General features: G+C 39.1%; 1 protein-coding gene across 1 annotated transcript; it reads left to right on the top strand.

Annotated features, from left to right (window-relative positions):
- Positions 1-169: 169 nt before the first annotated feature.
- On the top strand, positions 170-21,941 carry LOC144195193 (dynein axonemal heavy chain 10-like). The gene is made up of 73 exons (XM_077714643.1): positions 170-395; positions 1,225-1,340; positions 1,409-1,595; positions 1,862-2,253; positions 2,343-2,533; positions 2,615-2,813; positions 2,906-3,100; positions 3,197-3,367; positions 3,485-3,661; positions 3,742-3,826; positions 4,457-4,621; positions 4,714-4,921; positions 5,001-5,157; positions 5,263-5,739; positions 5,816-5,974; positions 6,066-6,182; positions 6,283-6,385; positions 6,477-6,655; positions 6,743-6,954; positions 7,244-7,400; positions 7,489-7,722; positions 7,794-7,916; positions 7,988-8,221; positions 8,334-8,557; positions 8,627-8,896; positions 8,982-9,165; positions 9,227-9,388; positions 9,453-9,605; positions 9,710-9,898; positions 10,010-10,156; positions 10,247-10,438; positions 10,567-10,685; positions 10,768-10,926; positions 11,053-11,188; positions 11,266-11,406; positions 11,474-11,605; positions 11,689-11,905; positions 12,076-12,195; positions 12,330-12,475; positions 12,548-12,700; positions 12,793-13,053; positions 13,121-13,293; positions 13,365-13,458; positions 13,551-13,718; positions 13,798-13,986; positions 14,130-14,301; positions 14,405-14,608; positions 14,680-14,760; positions 15,058-15,255; positions 15,337-15,498; positions 15,602-15,776; positions 15,887-16,068; positions 16,134-16,270; positions 16,348-16,565; positions 16,641-16,862; positions 16,964-17,111; positions 17,221-17,500; positions 17,584-17,813; positions 17,892-18,165; positions 18,242-18,346; positions 18,432-18,586; positions 18,910-19,064; positions 19,175-19,355; positions 19,505-19,705; positions 19,834-20,043; positions 20,120-20,215; positions 20,289-20,460; positions 20,527-20,658; positions 20,739-20,950; positions 21,033-21,200; positions 21,272-21,452; positions 21,540-21,685; positions 21,771-21,941. Exons 1-73 carry the CDS (start codon positions 170-172, stop codon positions 21,915-21,917), a joined length of 13,137 nt encoding a protein of 4,378 aa, XP_077570769.1. The 3' UTR covers positions 21,918-21,941.
- Positions 21,942-22,006: the final 65 nt, after the last annotated feature.

Genomic DNA, 22,006 nt, shown 5'->3' with positions numbered 1-22,006 from the left:
ATAAGCGTCCAATCCATGTGTGACATTTACCTGGCAGGAAGTCCTTCAGTTTGTTGGTTGCTAATAGCAACGTGCCAAGAAGACGCACTAACGGCACTTCACTGCGAGTGCTTCCGTGTAAACTAAATAAAATCGAACTTGCAATGGTGAGAAAAGTCCATTTGTAGACATGGCTCACGACGATACACGCGTGGAGTGGATTCGCCAGCGAGTTCGTGTTTCTTTCAACTTAACTAACAATGAATGTTTTGATGAACTTCTGAGTCGCAAAGATGGAGAAGAAGAGGCGCAACTTGTTCGCTTTTTAAATGTCGTTCTGGAAGAAAACACCGTCTGCTGCCTTCTCTTTATGAAAACAGTTCGGGAGGAGGAGATTGAAGTGAAAACTCCTCAAGGTGAAGTTTTTTCTCTTCTTAAATGTTTTATCAGATAATAATAATACATAAAGATGAATAAACGGCCCATGGAGGGTCCGTTTTCGTCAAAACAAAATAAATTAAATTAAAATGTAAAAGCATTTTTACAGTTTACTTTTGGGAAAAAAATGAAAAACATGTTAATTAGCCAGTAGTAATTAAAATAGATATATAAATAACTATCTATACATATAAAAGACTAAATGACTTCACGTACAGTGTTACCTTTTGTCTGCCATTGACAGCAATAGACGTCCAACCTTATGTACCCAGGATCCTTATTCGATGTCCTCCAGTCCCCCCAAGTTGTAAAAGACTGGAAATCTATTGCCGCCTGTTGGTGTTTAAAATAAATTTCCTTACTGAATAATAATTAATGTTACCATTCCAGTATTAGCTTTAGAAAACAGAAAATCTGGTGACTATTTGAATCTGGAGAATTCAAAGATCCAACCTGGACCAGAGACTTCTGAACAACCAAGTCATGTAAGATTTAATTTTTAAAATGATTTGGATATTTTTCATTGTTTTTATTTTTTAAAATTTATATTAAACTATGTTTAGAAACTTTTTTGTGTTCATTAATGATTGGAAAAAAGAATAAATTGTGTATTCTCAGACAATCCAACTTGTCTATCACACTGTTCTGCACATGGCAATAAACCGAGTGCCAGGGGAATTCGCCAAATCTCGAGTTTTATATTTCCTCAGGACCACAAAGAGTAAGAATAAAATCTAAATTATGGCAATTCTGATGCTCTATAGTCGAAAAAAAAGAATGGATTGTTCTTTGTGCATCACATTTTAGATACCATTGTCGAGCCACAGGACATGACAGAGGCTAATAAGATGATGCCTAAATTCTTCGAGACCGGTTTGCATAATGGGCACAACCTGCAAACTTTGCAGAAAAAACTCATACATGTAAGTAAGGCTTATTCTTATACCACCAAAGAGAAAAAAAACATGGTACTTTGTTTGTTTATTTTTAGATCTATATTCCACTAATGACTGCCCACCAAATAAAAAAAACTAAGACGGACTGTGAAGAATTCAGCAGTGGAAAGGAGACTCCCACCAAACCAAGTGACCAAGCATCAGTTCGCAATGAGTTACTCAACAGCACTCATAAGTTTTTGGCCTTGGTCAACTCAACTTTTCAACAGCTTCAAACTCAAGGTTTATTTTCAACATAATGAAAAAACATGTTCAAACCCATAGTGCAAATGTTTATGATAACCTGTGATACACAGTAAACACACATGCATCAATATAGGTTTACAGATTAAAAAACCAAAAAAAAACATAAATAGCGCCTCCACTTCCAAGGCTGTTTTTTTTATTTTTTAAATTTAAATAGCCTCTAAATGCGCTGATTGCATCATGTTAACGTTGAGTGACTTCTTCGACTGGAATTTATTATGAAAGAAAACATTCTGTTTCAGATGAAATTGCTCTGAACATCCCAGAGTTGGTAAATATGGAGCCCGAGGTCAGCCATCTGCTAAACAATCCAATGATGGTGGAGAAGTTGGAGCAGTGTGTGATGAACTGGCAGACTCAGCTTATTGTTGTTATTGAGGAACAAGAAAAAAAGAAGCCAAAAACGCCTAGTCCCATGGCTGAAATTGTTTTTTGGCAGGAAAGGTCATACACCCTAAGTGCTGTGAGAATGAAGCTTAATAAACCTGAAGTTAAGAAGATTCTGCTTTTATTGAAGAAAGCACAAGCAGGTGTCATAACCACTATGGATGCTACAGTAGATAAACTTGTTAAATACTGCGCAGAAGCAGACGAGAACGTACGCTTCCTTCAAACATTGGAAAGGCATTTCAAGGTGATCAAAACATTTGTTAGAAAACTCTGAAATATTAATGTGTGTATCTGTATATTTGGATTTTCCCACTGTCCACTGTTCTGTCGTAGAATTTGGCTACAGGAACAAACTTAAGTGTTTTTCTTGAGACCATCCCACCTCTAATGAACAGTCTGCAAATTGTGTGGTTAATATCCTCCTACTACAACAACAATGAGCGTATGGTGCCCTTGATGGAACGCATTGTTTGGCAACTGTCAGAACGCGTGGCTCAAGTCATTGATATCCCTGTGCTTTTCAAGTAGGTCAAATTTGGATAAAAAACATTTGGAAGACCGTCTATTTCTCTTTCATTAATGTCTCATTTGGGTTTCTTTCACAGAAATCAAAGAGAAGTGGCAAAATCCAAGGTAGATGATGCTAAACAAGTTCTGGAATTGTGGAAGTCTTCATACTTTGAAGTCCGTGCTGAAATTGAGCAAGCAGGCTCTGGTAAACGCTGGGACTTTGATAAGAGAAAGCTCTTTGAGAAAACTGATTATATATCTACCATCTGTCAGGACTTGTCTTGTGTTTTGAAGGTTTGTGTCACACACATATTGTCACCTGATGTTTTAAGACTGAATAGGTGACAATGGTTCTATATCTAATATTTATGTAATCATTCAATTAGAATTTGGATGAGTATTGCAACATCTTCAGCCCAGACTTAAAAAGTCTGACCTTGGATCCAAAACAATTTGATGAGATGCTGGCCAAAGTGGACAACCTAAGAAAACCTTTTGAGGGAATAACTTTTGATCCTTTCAATATCTGCAAGATGAGCAGTTGGAAAATCCTCATGCAAAACTTTAACAGTAGTGTTCATGTAAGTTTAGAATTCAAAATCATTGTCAACATCAGGTACGTGTTTATTCGCCCAAATATATAATTCTGTCTACATTTTATGTGTATATTTGATCAGGCAATTGAGAGAGAGGTCATCACCTTCATTGACCAGTCTTTTAAGGCATTGCGGTCTTCAAGTGCTGCTTTCAGCATGCTTGTAAAATATAAAGACATCTGCTCTCGACCCGCCATCAACAATCATTTGATGAAAAAAAGTAATGAGCTTCTGTCTCAATTTTGCAAAGAGGTTTGTAATGTGTCACTGGATTTTTTGTAACGATTTATAACATTTCATTTCTTGTTATATTGCATGTTATTAGGTACACTGTTGTAAGGATAAGATGTGACTTATATTTTCCTGTAGATTGACAGTATAAATGAAATTTTCGAGGAAAAGAAAAACAAACCAAACATAAATAAGAACGAGCCCCCCGTGGCAGGTAGTATCAGGTGGGCTCGCACCCTATTTCACCATGTGAAAGAAGGAATGGTTCCACTCCTCACAATGCCAGATTTATTGGGGAGTGAAATGGGCAAAGTGGTGAGTCTTGTATTCTTAGTCAAAGGTGAAAAATAACTATATTTAAAATGCTCTTTTCTCTTGGGATTTTTTTTTCTTAGGCAAAAAACAAATACTTGGAACTGGCGAAAAAAATGAGCGACTATACCATGAAGAAGTATAAATTTTGGATTTCAGACACGGAATGTAATTTGCCAACGTTGTTGAAGACACCCATTTTGGCCGTTGTTTTAAATGAAAGTCAATACCAGGGAGAGTTGGTATGTATCAGTATTACTTCAACCTAGCTTAAAATTTGAGAAAAGAATCACTATTTTGATTTGTCTCAAGGTCATTCCGGCATCAACTCTTACCAATTCTCAGCAGCATAAGCGATACCGTGCAAATTTTCCACTCGAGATCATGACAATGATTGCTGAGACAAAAAACTTGATTTCAATGTCTTTTTCCATACCTGAGGTGGCTCAAAATGTGACTCTACAAGAATTGAACTTTATAAGGTCATTACACTCATCAAGAACAACAATATGCAAAAAAAAAAACAGATTCAAAGTTAGCATTTTATATTGACTTTAGGTACAATGAAGAGCTGTGCAAGCTTGCCAATCGCTACAACTCTACAATTGATGGTCTGAGTGACGAAAAGATCTCCATGTTGCAAAGAAACATCGAAAGGCTTGAAACACAGTTTTTATCAGGATGCAAAAGATTAAACTGGAACTCCTTGGGTATGATTTTAAAATATTGCTTTGATTTCATTGATGCATATTATACAGGAGGTATAATAAAAATGTTGTTTGTATATTTTCAATTTAGCAATAGCAGATTTCATCAACGAGACAAATCAGGAACTCTCCAAATTTGAGTCAATTGTCAATCAAATCCAAAACAATGAGCTTGATATTGAAGCCAGGTTGCAGTCAATATTGATGGCAAACCTACTGAAATGTCCTGCTCCAGATAAGACAGAGCTTTTACCAAGTACGAATAATATACCACGTGAATACATCTATATTAACCCCCTATACTGTATCTTATTGTCATAGTTACAATGTTATGTTTTTTTTTTACAGGTGTGAGGGAATTTTGCGAATGTATTGATAGAGAAATGGCCAAGACTGTACATTTGTTGAAAAGCAAATACACTGATATCGGACCTATTCTGACTAAAGTGGAACATGTGATTATGGAAACAAACACTGGCAAGTCCAAATGTATGTCAAATTACTATGCCTACTGGGAACACAAGGTGAACGATTGTCTAATTGACATGGTGCTGAGGTAACTTCTAATGCTGTGACAATTATTTCGACTATCGTTCGACCTCTAAAACATGTCATGTGTTGATTGCCAAATTTAGAAATATCGAAGATTTCAGTGCTGTACTGTCGGGAAGTGAACCTCTTTTCCGTATTGATGCCATCCTCTCTGCCCCCAAAATTTTATTGCAACCTCAAATAAACGAGATCTACCAGTTACTCATGCAGTGTATCAGAGATTGTGTCGAGAGCACCAAAGTAAGACCATTATTTTGTCTTCTACCCAGCTACTATTGCAAATTTTAGACTGGAGATTCGCATTGCTTTCTTATGCGATCCGTCCACGTTTATTTTATTTTCCAGGAATTTACACGTTGGATGCACGGATCCTGCATAGAGTGCCCACCACAACAAATAGATGGTGATGACTTGGTGACTTTTAGCTTTTTTGACAGCGTATCTTATCATCCTCAAATCAATGAGAGTGCACTTGCAGTTTCCCAAAATATTCAGCAGTTACTGCTTTCTGCAGACCAATACCTCAATCACTGGAAACAGTACAAGACTCTTTGGGAAAAGGACAAAACTACAGTCTGTGAACGGTTTGCTACTAAAAACCCGTCGTGTGCTATGTACGATCACAGGCTGCAGTTTTATGCTCATATACATCAGAAGGCCCTCCTGGAGCCTGTGTTTATTAATGTGCACATTGTCCAACTAAATATGGAGCCACTTTGCCACACTGTGCAGGAGATGGCAGTGTTATGGATCAGTTCACTTGGGAGTCAGCTCAACAAATCGGCCAAAGAGGAACTCTTCAATTTAAGAGATGAACTCATGGTAAAGTCAATGTCTTTTAAACATGCCTTGAAATGTTACCACCTATCTTACCCCTTTAATCATGTGTTCTCCATAGCAACTTTCAAAGAAACTTAAACAGAGTCCTGACACTTTTGAGAACTTGAAAAATGTCCTTGGGACCATCTCTATTGTGAGAGATATGTCTCTTAAGGTGGAACTCAGCATCACCGATATTCAGGAAAGATATAGAACAATGGCTATGTACAAAGTGGAGGTAATCTGATTAAGCATAAACTACTACAAAATGTTTTGCATAAGTGAGTCAACATTTTACAAAATTATTGAGCTGTATCTTTAATGTTTAGGTTGAAAAAGAGGAGCTTGAGCTGGTAGAGAACATCAACCATATTTGGAAGCAACTGTTTGTGGAATCCAAAAAAGTAGATCTGAGTCTCACAAATATAAAGATTTCATTCAAAGAGGTTAGAATATTAGACTCTTTCAATACACATAATAATATACTATTCATGCGGGAGGACCTTTGTGATACGTCTCTTTCTTTATCACCTGATTTAAACAAAGACCACCCAGAAGATGGCAGAAGATTTTCGGGTGGAGTTGTCCATCTTTGTAGAAAGCTTCAATATGCATGGTCCTGGAGCTGTGGGGAATGATTTAGATAAAGGTATATATTTTCTCCAAATCTTTACTGAAATCACTGAATTTTACTTAGATTTTAGACATTGCAATGATCTATTCATTTTTAAACCTGTTAGGACTATCAATAATGGAATCGTATGAAGCGGAGCTCGCCAAAATGGTGGAAGGACGGCAGGAGATAGCTAATGCTGAGAAGCTGTTGGACCTTCCTGTCCTTGCATATCCAGAGATTGTCAGCATGCAAAAAGACATGGATAGCTTCAAGCAGATTTATGGTATCTACCGCGATCAAAAGGTCAGGTTTAAAATGTCACAAAAATTCCATGACGCATCAGATTTTCTGTACACAAAACACTGTCTGGTTCTTGATATTGTTCTCCAGGCTGCAAAGACAAAGTGGTCTCAGACCTTGTGGATAGACTTAAACATCCATTTACTTCAGGAAGGGGTTGAATCCTTTGTTCAGGATTTGAGGAAATTGCCCAAAGATGTACAAGTGCTCCCCGTGGCTTGCTTTGTAGAAGCCAGAATGAAGGAATTCAAAGATTCTCTCCCACTTCTGCTCGACCTGAAGAACGAAGCACTTAGAGAAAGGTTGGTTACTTTTTTCACCTTCAACAGCGTTGTTACATCCTGGTATATTCACATCTTCAAGTCATGCCAATAACAGTAGAAGCATAACAGATCAACAAAGTAGCAGTTTAATTTTTAATTTCAATTTTAAAAAAATTCTGGGACACACAAAGGAAGGAGAGCCAACAGAATCACAGCAGGGGAAACTCATATAATCACATGGACAGGACACACAAGGAAAATACATCCATCCACGAAAAATCCCAAACAAAAAGTAACAAGTACACAATGATTTGACTTTCTCCAACAGACACTGGAAGGAATTGATGCAAAGGACGGGCACAAGCTTTGAGATCAACATGCGCAGTTTTACACTGGAAAATGTGTTTGCAATGGATCTTCATAAAAATGCAAATGTCACAGATGAAATTGTCACTTCAGCGGTGAAAGAGCTTGCTATTGAAAAGGTAAGCTCTTTACCAATAAGTCCAAATTGGAGTTAAAATGTGAAATAATGAAAGAAAATTCATTAAAATGTCTCTTTGTGCCACTCAGAGTGTAAAGGAGGTGGCGAAGACCTGGGAAAACATTAAATTCATTGTACAGCTCTATAGTCAACACACGAAAAAACAGTGTTACGTCTTGGGTGCTGTTGATGAGATTCTCCTGAATGTGGAGAACGACTCCTTGAATTTGCAAAGCATGGCAGGGAGCCGATTTGTGGGACCTTTTCTAAGCACCATACAACAATGGGAGAAAGACCTGTCTCTTATTCACGAAATCATAGAGGTCAGAAAATGTATATTAACCCGCCTTTAACGGTTCATCTATAATTCGATATACTTAATACTTATGCCCAGGTTTGGTTGCTGGTACAACGGAAATGGAAGTATTTAGAGAACATATTCATTGGTGGTGATATTTCCTCGCAGTTACCGGAGGAAGCCAAAACATTTGACACAATCGACAAAATATTTAAACATGTGAGTTTTGCCCACACCTCAGTTTATTGTATGAATGAACTTTTAAGTATTTACTGGTAATTTTTGTGTAGATAATGAATGAAACACAGAGAAACCCAAACATAAAGCAGTGTTGCCTGGCCCCTAACCGGCTAACAGAACTGCAGAACCTTAGTGAGAACCTTGAAAGGTGTCAGAAGAGCCTCAACGATTATCTAGATTCCAAACGGGATGCCTTCCCTCGCTTCTACTTCATCTCTGATGATGAACTGCTCAGTATTTTGGGAAGTAGGCGCCATGAGGGTGTTCAAGAACATATGATAAAGGTAAGAATGTAAAATAATCATCCTTGAAAGCATTAATAAACCTTCTCGGACGAAGTATGTGAAGCAAAATAGGTGAAACATCTTAAACACTATTTCACTTTTCTTTCGCCAGATGTATGATAACATCGAATCCCTACGTTTTGACACGAAGAGTACTGAAGAGACATCGGTAGCAGCCATAGTGTCTACCGAAGGTGAAGTGATGGAATTTCAAAAGTCTGTACAAGTTAAAGGAAGGGTGGAGGAATGGATGACAGAAGTCTTAACTGAGATGAGACGAAGTAATCGACTAATCACTAAAGAAGCAATTTTTCGGAACTGTGAAGACGGAGGCAGGTGTGTGTTGATTTTCAGCATGTTTATTTTCTGTGTGTCAGTGAGTGAAACCGTCTCCTTGTCATTTAGGGTGGATTGGATGTTGCTCTTTCAAGGCATGGTGGTATTGGCAACGAATCAAGTGTGGTGGACATGGGAGGTGGAAGATGTTTTTAAAACCTTGAAAAGGGGAGATAAAGATGCTCTAAAAAATTATTCGAAGAAAATGCACCAGCAGATTGATGAGTTGGTCACACATATAACACGGCCTTTAGGGAAAAATGATAGACGAAAGATCAACACTGTCCTTATCAATGATGTTCATGCAAGAGACATTGTGGACTGCTTTTTACAGAACAGGTATGGCTCTCATCACTCAGGTTGGCGATACTGTGTAGATTAAGTATAGTTTTTTTTAATTGCAGTCTCCTGTTTCTCTCTGCAGTATCATGGATGCGGAGGAGTTTGAGTGGGAAAGCCAATTAAGATTCTACTGGGTCCAGGAAGAAGACAATGTTGTTGTGCGCCAGTGCAGTTCATCTTTCTTCTACGGCTATGAATACATGGGGTTGAATGGCCGGTTGATTATTACTCCTCTGACAGACAGAATCTACCTCACCCTTACACAGGTTTGGTTACATTTAAACACTTTACGCAACTTACTGATATTGGTATGCATTTGTGTTGAAGGCTCTCTCCATGTTCCTGGGTGGTGCTCTTGCTGGACCAGCTGGTACTGGTAAAACAGAGTCCACCAAAGATTTGGCCAAAGCTTTGGGCCTACTCTGTGTGGTTACCAACTGTGGTGAAAGCATGGATTACAAGGGAAGAAGCTTGAATAGAATTCCAATTGTCCTCAAAAAGTTGGTTTGTAATTATGTTCCTGTCGACCTAATTTGTTGTATTCTCTGTGCAGGCTGTTGGAAAGATCCTCTCCGGGTTGGCCCAATGTGGAGCCTGGGGCTGCTTTGATGATTTCAACCGTATTGATGCGTCAGTCCTTTCCGTTATCTCTTCCCAAATTCATACAATTCGCAATGCTCTTATTCTTTCCCTCAAAGTATTTAATGTGAGTCTTTCAAATTCTTTATTATAATTCCTGGTCATTTTTGGGTCTTGAGATTTGTTGTTTTGTACATTGGCCAACTAACATTCTAACATTTTGGACATCAGTTTGAGGGTCACGAAATTACCCTGGATAACCGAATTGGGATATTCATCACCATGAACCCGGGCTATCCGGGCCGCAGAGAGCTGCCCGAGTCAATCAAAGCTCTCTTTAGACCTGTTGTGGTGATTGTACCCGATTTGGAACAAATTTGTGAGATTATGCTCTTTTCTGAGGGATTCCTAATGGCTAAGGTGAGAATTGTACCCACTTTTCTATCTGCATGTCCAGTAAACAATATTACAGTGGAAAATTTGCACTTTTGCTTCTCAAGAACAGAAAATGTGAACTTATGTTTCATTTAGGTCCTCGCAAAGAAGATGACTGTGCTCTATAAGTTGTCTCGCGAGCAGCTCTCCAAGCAGTCTCATTATGACTTTGGCCTGCGATCTTTGAAATCTGTTTTGGTGATGGCAGGAGAACTGAAGAGGGGCTCACCAGACATTACTGAGGTTCAATCATCACTTTTTTTTCCTCCAGATTTCACACTTGGAAAAGTCAATGAGTGGGAGTTAAACAAATTCTTCTTCCTTTCTTTCTAGGATTTACTGCTAATGAGAGCTTTGAGGGACATGAATCTGCCAAAGTTTGTATTTGAGGATGTTCCTCTATTCCTTGGCCTAATCTCAGACCTGTTTCCCAAACTGGAATGCCCTCGCGTACGCTATCCTAACTTCAATGACGCTGTTGAAGAGGTCCTGGAGGGGAATAAATACATCATGTTACCAATTCAGGTATAATGTGTTCTTCACACTATCATAGTATACATTTATGATGAATGATGCTGAAAATGGTATGGGTTTTAGCAACAACAACAAAAACAATTGTTGTTGAGGCTACAAATGGTTATCTATGCTTTCAGGTGGATAAAGTGGTGCAGATGTATGAAACAATGATGACACGACACACAACTATGATAGTGGGTCCAACAGGTGGAGGCAAATCGGTTGTAATAAATACTTTATGTCAAGCTCAAACCAAGTCAGTCTTTCTCAGATGACCTTATTTTCTACTGCTACCTTCTTGTTACATTACAGTCATTGATTTATTATTTCACCACCAGATTGGGATTACATACCAAATTATATCCTTTGAACCCCAAAGCTGTGAGTGTCATTGAACTGTATGGTATCTTGGACCCTGACACTCGAAACTGGACAGACGGGCTCTTATCCAACATCTTCCGTGACATCAACAAGCCTACTGACAAAGAAGAAAAGAGGTAAAATAAAACATTTCATAAAGCGCAAGTAACAAAGTAATATGTGCCATACACAAGTCTTTTACAGTATATGTCAATACGTACAAGTAATGTAGAAAATTCTTTAACTTAAATTTAAACTCACAGATACATCCTCTTTGATGGAGATGTGGATGCTCTGTGGGTTGAGAACATGAATTCAGTCATGGATGACAACAAGCTCCTCACTTTGGCAAATGGGGAACGAATTTGTTTACAAGGCCACTGTGCCCTGCTCTTTGAGGTCTGTCGAAGTTGCACACTGTATGTCTTACATACTTCTATAATGGTTCTTCATATTGATTTTTTTTGTGATTGCAGGTTGGAGATCTGCAGTATGCTTCACCGGCTACTGTTTCTCGCTGTGGAATGGTTTTTGTAGATCCTAAAAACCTGAGTTACACCCCATACTGGCAAAAGTGGCTGACAGAGAGACCCATTCAAGTACAGCACCTCCATTGTGTTACAACAGTACTCAATCATAAGATGATATTTGAACATTCATCAACATTTATTTGTGATGTGACAGGAACAACATGTGCTGGAAAATCTCTTTGAAAAATATGTGCCCAGATTGATTGACATGATCGTGCAAGGGCTTGTTGATGGAAAACAAGTACAGAAATTGAGGACTGTTGTCACTCAAACAGATTTGAACATGGTAGGATGGTGTTCTACAGTTTAGCATTATCTTTGATCTTAGAAATTTACAAGGATTTCTGACTGTTTTGGTGATATGTTTAGGTGTCCCAGCTCTGCATGATACTTGATTCTCTACTTGAAATTGAGAACCAAAGTGCTGCAGTGTTGGAGTGCTTCTTCTTAGAGGCACTCTTCTTGTCTCTTGGTGCCACATTGATGGACAGTGAAAGGGAGAAATTTGATCATTTAATCAAAAAACATTCTTGCTTACCCGTTATGAGTGATGACAAAACACTGGCAGGACCAGGTCAAATCCCAGGTAAAAGATTCATTTTTTAGGTGTTATTTTGCTGATATTTTATTGTGTGCTCTGCTGAAATGGACAAGGAAACTAGTTTGTTCTTGTACAATAAAAGAGGTAAAACATAAAGTTAAAATTCATTGTCAGTATTGTATTAATGATTATTTACGCTTGTATCACTGATTTAGGCTACCTGCCCAGTCTTTTTGATTTCCATTTTGATGGAACACAGCAGAAGTGGGTTCCCTGGAGTAGTCTGGTTGCCACTTACATCCATAATCATGACAGAAAGTTTGCTGATATTTTAGGTACGACAATATCAGATCAGCATTATTTGTCATTAGAAGTGCAAGTGGTTTATGTATTAGTAATTTTAACCAATATCTTTTTAACAATCAATCTTCTACCGTCTTTGCTTTTAATTGTCCGTCCCTAACCTCAGTTCCAACAGTCGACACCACAAAAACTAGCTGGATCCTTGAACAGATGGTGAAAGTAAAGAGGCCTGTTCTTTTGGTCGGAGAACCTGGAACCTCCAAAACAGCCACAGTTCACAACTTTCTGAAGAACCAAAATGTCGACACAAGAGTGAGTTCATGAGCTAGCTCTGCTGCATTTAATACTGTTGTCAAACTTCATGCTCTTAATATTCCCCAACAGACCACTTTGACCATCAACCTTTCATTTGGGACAACATCAATGGACCTTCAGAAGAACCTAGAAGCCAATATTGAAAAAAGAACCAAAGACATATATGGTCCACAAATGGGAAAGACATTGTTGGTCTACATAGATGACATGAATATGCCAAAGGTATGTCCAACACATTTGGACCTGTTTGACATCAAAACTAAGCAAATGACTCAATTCCTGTATTTGGGGGTATTCATTTTCATGGTTTCCAGGTGGATAACTATGGTACACAGCAACCTATTGCACTGCTGAAGCTCTTGTTGGACAGGGGAGGCATTTATGACCGAGGGAAGGAGCTCACCTACAAAATCCTCAAGGACCTTGGCTTCATTGCTACTATGGGAAAGGCAGGAGGCGGCAGGAATGAGGTTGATCCTCGCTTCATTTCACTCTTCAGTGTATTCAGCATTCCATTCCCTGCTGTAGAGTCTCTCCACCTGATCTATTCCTCCATTATCAAAGGCCACACCAAAGTGAGTATTTCTTTTTAAGATTACACTGGGCTCAATGCATCTCATGTATATTGATTGAAAATTTTAGCATTTTGAGGATTCAGTACAAAAGATTTGTGACAAAGTCACCTTCTGCACACTGGAACTGTACAAAAACCTTGTCAAAGACCTGCCACCAACTCCAGCAAAGTTCCACTACATCTTTAATCTACGAGACCTGTCAAGGGTCTACAATGGGCTGACACTCACTCGGCCTGATAGGTCTGATCATTCTAAGGCATATTTCTCCTGGTTGTTTTGCGTTTGATGATTACCTCTTTGTATTATAACAGGTTTCAATTGGTTTCTATATTTGTTCGGGTTTGGCGAAATGAATGTCTAAGGATTTTCCATGATAGACTTATTGACGAAAAAGACAAGAAGTTGGTAAATAACTATCGACCCGCTTTCTGTTTAGCACTACAATTTATCAACATGATGTTCTTATTTATTCATTTATTTATTTTTTAACCCCTTAGGTTCAAGGCCTTCTAAGAAACTTAGTTGAGACCCATTTTAAGGAAAATATGGAGGACGTTATGAGAGATCCAATTCTTTTTGGAGACTACAGAGCAGCCCTTAGTGAGACAGAAACAAGAGTATATGAGGACTTGCTAGACTATGAAGCTTGTAAAGCCCTGTTTCAGGTATGTTGAGGTTATTTTTGCTTTTGCATTCTTTTGGGTTAAGAACGTCAATCAAAATGACCAATTTTACATTCTACAGGAGATTCTTGAGGAATATAATGATGGAATGCCAAGGATGAACCTTGTGCTGTTCCACGATGCTCTGGAACATCTGACCCGCGTGCACCGAATCATCCGCATTGATGGAAGCCATGCTTTGCTTGTAGGTGTGGGAGGCTCGGGGAAGCAGTCTCTCACCAAGCTTGCTGCATTTGCTGCTAACTGTGAGGTTGTAAAAACATGACACTTCAAAAAAATGTAATCATTGCTATTAGGTTGTCAAATGTTGTGCAAAGTAAAATAGCATCTATTAGTAATCAAGTGACACCTTTAAGTATTAACGACATGCTCCTTTCATCATTGCGGATTCAGCTGTTTGAGATAACACTCACTAGAGGTTATTGCCATCCAAACTTTTGTGATGACCTGAAAAAATTGTATTATAAGCTTGGCATTGAAAATAAGAAGATCGTGTTTCTCTTCAATGATGGGCACGTTGCTGAAGAAGGGTTTTTGGAACTCATCAACAACATGCTTACTTCAGGTTGGAGTTGTTTTCTAAAGTCTGGGTTTATAATAAAATAGGATAAGACTTCCCGTGAGAAAAAAGTGACCTATTGTGCTACGATTGTGATGTTGTCTGATAGGCATTGTTCCTGCATTGTTTCCTGATGATGAAAAAGAATCGATTCTCAACCAAATTCGTGACGAGGCCCTAAAAGAGGGAGCCGGACCATCGAAAGCCAGCGTGTGGCAGTATTTTGTCAAGAAAAGTGCCAGCAACCTTCACATTGTTTTAACCATGTCTCCTTTGGGAGATACCCTAAGGACACGCTGCAGAAACTTTCCAGGTAAACTTGAAAACAAAGGGAGTTAACAGCAACAATAATGAGATATTTAAGGATGTTTGCTTGTTTTGTAGGATTGATAAACAACACTGTGATAGACTGGTTCTTGCCATGGCCTCCACAGGCATTGCGTGGTGTCGCAGAGTTCTTCCTAGGTTTGTAGTTCACATTTACCTTATTTGCAGCAATAATTGGTTGTGAAGTCTTTTCTTCAAGTGCATTATAATTCTAATGTAGAACAGCCATTTTATTTTTATTCAATTGGGCCTGACTGAAAAATCTGTGCTGTATTTACATTAGTCATTTAAAAAGAGAAGCAAAGACTTTATTTTTAATGGTACAGTTTTTGAAAAATATTTGGAAATGCATTAAATGTCCACTAGTAATGTAGCCTTAACAAGTATATGATTTGAGTAATAGTGCTTCTTTGACATTGTACTTTGTCTGTCCAGGTGAAAGTGAAATGGTTTCAAAGGAACACGTTCAAGCTGTCATAAATCATGTCTGCATGGTACATACATCAGTTTGCGACTACAGCATACTGTTCCAACAAAAACTTCGACGTTTTAATTATGTCACCCCAAAAAACTACTTGGATTTCATTCATACCTACTCAAGTCTTCTACAGGAAAAGGACCAGTGTATTCTGGGTACGAGAAAACAAAATACTGGGGGTCAGGGGGTCCATTTCATAGTCGGAAAGTGACAACAAATTTCTTTATGGATTCTAGCACAGTGCAAACACCTCGAAGGGGGGTTGGATCGACTAAAGCAAGCCACTGTACAACTGAATGAGCTTAACAACAAACTGGCAGAGCAAAACGAAGCCCTCTCTGAAAAGTCTGCAGCCTGCGAGAAAATGCTGATGGACATTGTCTCAAGCACCACTGTGGGTCAGTGAAAACATGCAACTCATCATTGTCAGAAAAAAAAACATAGGTCAACGAAGCCATATTATTTATTTTCACCTGCATTTTTATTTGCACCTTTGTCTAGCTGAGGAGAAAAAGTCATTGTCAGAAGAAAAAGCCAAAGAGATTGAAGAGCAAAACAAAGTCATTGCTATCGAAAAGGCAGAAGTAGAAAATTCCCTGGCTGAGGCTCTGCCAGCAGTAGAAGCAGCTCGGATTGCCCTACGAAACCTTGGAAAAAATTATTTCACTGAGCTCAGGTAATTTCCCTATTTGTTTTAACCTGCAGATTTTTTTCCCAGTCGAAAAAAATATATTAATTCCAAAATACAATTAAATACCAAACTGGTTCTGCTGCTCTTTCATTCAGAATCTTTACAAAGCCACCTATGCCTGTGGTAGTTGTGTTTGAATGTATCCTGGTGCTGTGTAAGAAAAAAGAAATTGACTGGGGTGGCGCTAAAAAGATGTTGGCAGATCCTGCCTTCCCTCGTTCACTGTTGGAGATAGACTGTGATGCCATAACCCCAAACCAGATCACGACTGTAAAAGGTAGGTTGATTTCATGATTATTTGCTCCCTGCTTCAGAGATTATTTTGCTCGTTCTGGTTCTTAGGCTTCTTGAAGAACCTTTCGACCAGCCTTGAAGAAATGCAACCTATCAGCAAAGCTGCTTTGGAATTGTTTAGATTTGTGGAGGCTGTCGTTGGTTACTGTGAAGTTGCCAGTGAGATAACACCCAAAAAGGATAAAGTAATGTGAAGAGAATGTTTATGATGTGTTTTCTGTGAAGGGATTCAGATCACGGTATATATGGTTCGTGTTTGCAGGTGTCATCCCTCGAAAGGAATTTGTTTCAAAGTAAAAGTGAACTGGACATCATTCAAAGTGAACTCAGTAATGTCCAGACCGAATTGAAGAGTCTTGGAGACAAATATCAAACTGCTATTGGGGAGAAACAGAAACTACAAGAGGAGGCTGAGCTTTTGGAAAGACGACTTATAGCTACTGGCAAACTTATCTCAGGCTTGAGCTCTGAGAATGTGAGGTGAGACAGCAACAGATGCTCAACAGCAATTCATGTGATATGCATAATTGTTTCCATTGTGGTTTCTGGATTTAGGTGGACACACGATTTAGAGGAGTTAAAAGAGAGGCGTGTCTGCCTTTTGGGAGACTGTCTCCTCTCTGCTGCTTTCCTGAGCTACCAAGGAGCATTCAGCTGGGACTTCAGGAATGAGATGGTGTACCAGACTTGGCTTGAAGATGTAAAGGAGAGAGGTATTCCATTGAGTCAGCCTTTTAAAGTGGACAACTTATTAACAGATGAGGTGGAAATCAGCAGGTGAAATGGCACAAAATGGAAAGATTGGAAATTGGTTGTTGTCTTCATTTTGACAGACAAAAGATTGACCTGAAGGACAATTTTGTTGCTTTTGGTTGCAGATGGGTGTCAGATGGCTTACCCCCGGATGACCTCTCAGTTCAGAATGGAATCCTCACAATAAGAGGCAGCCGTTTCCCATTGTGTATTGACCCTCAACAGCAAGCGCTCAACTGGATTAAGAAGAAAGAGGCACAAAACAACCTCAAGGTAATAAAAGACCATTATTCTTATGTCTAATGCCAGTTGCTCTTCTAAATTTTTATAATGGCTTTCTATGTATAATCTTTATTTCAGTTGAATCTTCTTTTCTGTTCAGATCTCATCCTTCAATGATCCAGATTTTTTGAAACACCTAGAGATGGCAATCAAAGATGGGTGCCCATTCCTTTTCCAAAATGTGGATGAGTACATTGACCCTGTAATTGAGAATGTCCTGGAGAAGAACTTGAAAGGAGTACAGGGCAGGCAGGTTGTCATGCTGGGTGACAAAGAGGTGGACTATGATCCTAACTTCAGACTTTACCTTAACACTACTCTGGGAAACCCCAAATTTTCTCCCTCTGTTTTCGGAAAAGGGATGGTTATCAATTGTACTGGTAAGGTCATTTGGTTTGACGTGCAGCATTTTCAAGTCATACTACTACTACTACTTTTTAAAAATGGTTTGCTTTCCATGTAGTAACCCTTCAAGGTCTGGAGGATCAGTTGCTCAATGTTATAATGGGATTTGAAAAGAAGGAGCTGGAAGAGCAGCGCAAATTTTTGATCCAAGAGACGAGTGACAATAAGAAGCTGCTGAAAAGTCTCGGTGAAACTCTACTGAAGGAGCTGGCCATGTCCACAGGAAACATTTTGGATGACACAGAACTGTTCTACACATTGGAGGAAACCAAGTCTAAATCCAGCGAGGTCAGTTTGCCAAACCCCTTGATATAAGTCAATTGAACTTGATCGTCATGTCTGACGGAAGCATTTTGTGGCCATCAGGTATCTGAGAATCTCAAGTTGGCTGTGAAAACATCAGTGGAAATCGATGTGCTCCGAAATGGTTACCGACCTGCTGCCAAGCGCGGTGCCATTTTATTCTTTGCGTTGACTGAAATGGCTTTGGTTAACAGCATGTACCAGTATTCTCTCACCTCTTTTCTGGAAGTGTTTGACTTTTCACTCTGCGATTCATCACCAAATTCTGGTCTGCCAAAAAGACTGAACAACATCATCGACAGTCTTACGTATAACATTTATAACTATGTCTGTACAGGTATGGGCCGACTATTTGGCAGTAGTTATTTTATTCATATCATCAATAAGTACACAAAGTATATGTTTATTTTCAGGTCTTTTTGAGAAACACAAGCTTCTCTTCTCATTCAACATGACTGTAAAGATTGAGCAGGCAGAAGGTCGTGTACCCCAGGAGGAACTAGATTTTTTTATTAAAGGTGATAAAGCGTTAAAAAAAATAACTTGTGGTGCTGATCATCAAAGTGAAAATCAATAATCACTGAAGTCCTTATCTTTGCAAAGGTAATCTGTCCATGGAAAAGTGTAACCGCAAAAACACTTGCAACTGGCTTCCTGATCATAGCTGGGAAGACATAGTGAAAATGTCCGAGCTTTTTCCTGCGCAATTTAAGGCATTGCCTGATGATGTCAGCAGAAATTCATCTGAGTGGAAATCAGTAGGTTACTTAAAGCAATTCTCACAAATGAATCCCATGTTTTGAGAACTTTCTTGATAACAAAATAAGAAACAGCACTGAAATACCACTAAAAATGGTTAAATCAGGATTTTATATGAGCTTATTGGTGACATGAGGAGTTCCACAATTACCATAATATAAGATATTCACCATCTTATTTTTTCAAAATTATTGATGTATTTGATCCAGGTCAAAATGGCCCTTCTAACTAGAACCTTGTCATGTTGCTACTACTTTGATTGATTAATATCAGTGGCTGCCGTTTACCTAAATGACCAAACTGTCCTTCTATTTTTCCACAGTGGTATGACCTTGATACACCAGAAAATTCTCTACTGCCAATGAAATATGATGAGAAGCTGACAGCCTTTCAGAAGTTGCTCCTGCTTCGCTGTTTCCGTGTTGACAGAGTCTACAGAGCCATCATCAATTTTGTCACTATCACAATGGGGGAAAGGTCTTTTTTTTCCAAATAGCTAACACTAGAAGAAAAAGAAAATCCTCTGTTAATTTTTTCCCCTTTAACTTGGATTTGTGGTCATATAATTGTCATGTCTTTGTTCACAGATATGTTCAACCTCCCGTGATCAGTTTTGATGTTATCTATGAGCAAAGCACCCCATTCTCTCCCATTGTCTTCATCATGCGCCCCGGCTCTGATCCTGCGGCTGATATCATGAAACTGGCTGAAAAAACTGGCTTTGGGGGCGAGTTTAAGTTCCTTGCTATGGGTCAAGGACAGAAGAAGGTATGTTGGATTTACCTTCTAGATTCTAGCAAGACCCACTCACATGGTTTATTCTCAAAAATGACTAATTTAAGTACTTGCACCTTCTCTGATGCCTTGCAACTCCAAACAAGTGGGAAAAAAACCCTTAAAAGTATTTTCTTTCAAAGGTTGCATTGCACCTTCTTGAAATGGCAGCATCTCGTGGTCAGTGGTTGATGCTTCAGAACTGCCACTTGCTGGTAAAATGGTTAAAAGATTTGGAGAAGTGCATGGAGAGGATCACCAAACCTCACCCCAACTTTCGCCTTTGGTTGACAACAAATCCTATTGATGACTTTCCCATAGGCATTCTTCAAAAGTCTCTTAAGGTAAAATAACTGAATCTCTTCCCTTTCAATTATTTGAGAAATAAACTATCATTCCCTGCTTAGTACTAACTAGTCCTAGTTCAAACTTCCAGCAAAGTTGTTTGCCAATATATGATGATGTGCTGCAGGTTGTCACTGAGGCTCCTGATGGCATTAAACTTAACATGAGAGCTACCTACTCCAAAATCTCCCATGAGACTATGACTGGATGCCCACACTCTGCGTTCCGCAGCTTGGTCTATGTGTTGTCTTTTTTCCATGCCGTTGTGCAAGAGAGGCGCAAATATGGTAAGATTGGCTGGAATGTCCCTTATGACTTCAGCGAGTCAGACTTCTTGGTAAGTGGCATTAAAAACAATTTGGACCTTTCTGAACTCATTGGAGTTATCTCATTATTAAAATGCTGATTGACAGGTGTGTTTGGATATCTTGAACACCTACCTGACCAAAGCCCATGAACAAAATGACAGCAACATTCCGTGGGGAAGTATCAAGTACCTTATCGGCGAAGTAAAGAAAAGCATCTTACATTTTTAATTTTTTTAATGTAAATTCTGCTTTAATATATGCACACATTTCACAGGTGATGTACGGTGGACGAGTCATTGATAGTTTTGATCGGAGGATCCTCAATGTCTACATGGATGAGTACTTTGGAGACTTCCTCTTTTATGACTTTAGCCAGTTTCACTTTTTCAAAAACGATGCCGTAAGCTACAAGATTCCTCCAAATGGACCAAAGGCAGTATATACAGGTCAGCTTTTATCTACAAAACCCTATTTTATAAGACCTCAGCACATTTACTGGTTACTGGTTACAGATGAGATTGAGTCGCTGCCATTGGCAAACACCCCAGAAGTGATGGGCCTTCATTCCAATGCAGAGATAGGATACTACACACAAGCAGCTAGAGACATATGGCTGCATTTGATAGACTTGCAACCCAAAATGGGTATGGTATTTCCTTCTTTTTCCCTCATATGTCTTATCAAAGGCTCCTTGCTATTGCACGACCACTTCTGTCTTCTCCAGGTGAGTCTGATGGAAGCATCAGCAGGGATGAATACGTCACTCAGGTGGCGCAGGATATTCAAAACAGGTTGCCCGCAATATTTGACCTGGATTTTATCTGTAAAAAAATTGGTACTGAGATATCCCCGACGTCAGCGGTGCTCCATCAAGAACTGAAGCGCTTCAACAAACTCGTGGTCCGCATGAAACTGTCTCTGGCTGAGCTGCAGAAGGTGAGAACCAATCAGACATTTTTTTCTGATTTATTTTGTTTCCCCAAAACTTACTTTAGGTTTGATTGGTTGGTGTGTGTAGGCCTTAGCTGGTGAAGTGGGAATGAGCAGTGAGTTGGATGAAGTTGCCCAGTCCCTTTTTAATGGTCAGATCCCTGCTATCTGGAAGATGTTGGCACCTGACACACTCAAGTCCTTGGGTAACTGGATGATTCATTTCAGGAGGCGATTTGAGCAGTATAAATCATGGGTAAGGCAGGATTAATGTAATGTCTCCCACATTGTTTCACTGTATCATTTACTTTTTTTGCTCATTCCAAGGTGGACTCAGCAGAGCCAAAGGTCATGTGGTTATCGGGACTCCACATCCCAGAATCGTACCTTAATGCCCAAGTTCAAGCCACTTGCAGAAAAAATGGTTGGCCTCTGGACCTTTCAACATTTTACACTGAAGTGTCCCACTACCGTCAAGAGGAAGAAGTCTCTGACCGACCTGCACAGGGTAATGGTCTGAAATACTTTAAATTGACAATCAGCAAATAGACAGTTACAATGGAGCCTAAATGAGTTCACATTATATTTCTTTCAGGCTTTTATGTGTCTGGTTTGTACCTGGAAGGAGCAGATTGGGATATGGCTAAGGGTTGCCTCGTGAAGAGCAAAGCAAAGGTTCTTGAGGTTCAGCTGCCTATTATCAGAGTCACTCCTATTGAGGCCCAACACCTCAGGTCACAGGTATAGAAAACCATTTTTTTTTTACAGTATCTATTTGAAACTTTTTATACTACCTGTTTGTGCTCATGTTCATTTTCCTCCATAGAATACACTGCGGACACCAGTGTACACTACGTCCTTACGGAGGAATGCAATGGGCGTAGGTTTGGTTTTTGAGGCTGATCTGTACATCACAGAACACGTCTCGCATTGGGTGCTCCAGGGTGTCTCTTTATCCCTCAATACTGACTAAAAACATTCTTTCTCAATATGGTAATGGGTGTGCTGCAGGCTCTCCTACATAAACAAAAATGGCATTTATAGTAGTCATATCTAAGGATA

Source organism: Stigmatopora nigra, chromosome 4 (genome assembly GCF_051989575.1).
Source record: "Stigmatopora nigra isolate UIUO_SnigA chromosome 4, RoL_Snig_1.1, whole genome shotgun sequence".
NCBI classification, from domain to species: domain Eukaryota; kingdom Metazoa; phylum Chordata; class Actinopteri; order Syngnathiformes; family Syngnathidae; genus Stigmatopora; species Stigmatopora nigra.
Note: the sequence above shows the minus strand (reverse complement) of the source record. Positions and strands in the feature narration are given on the sequence as shown.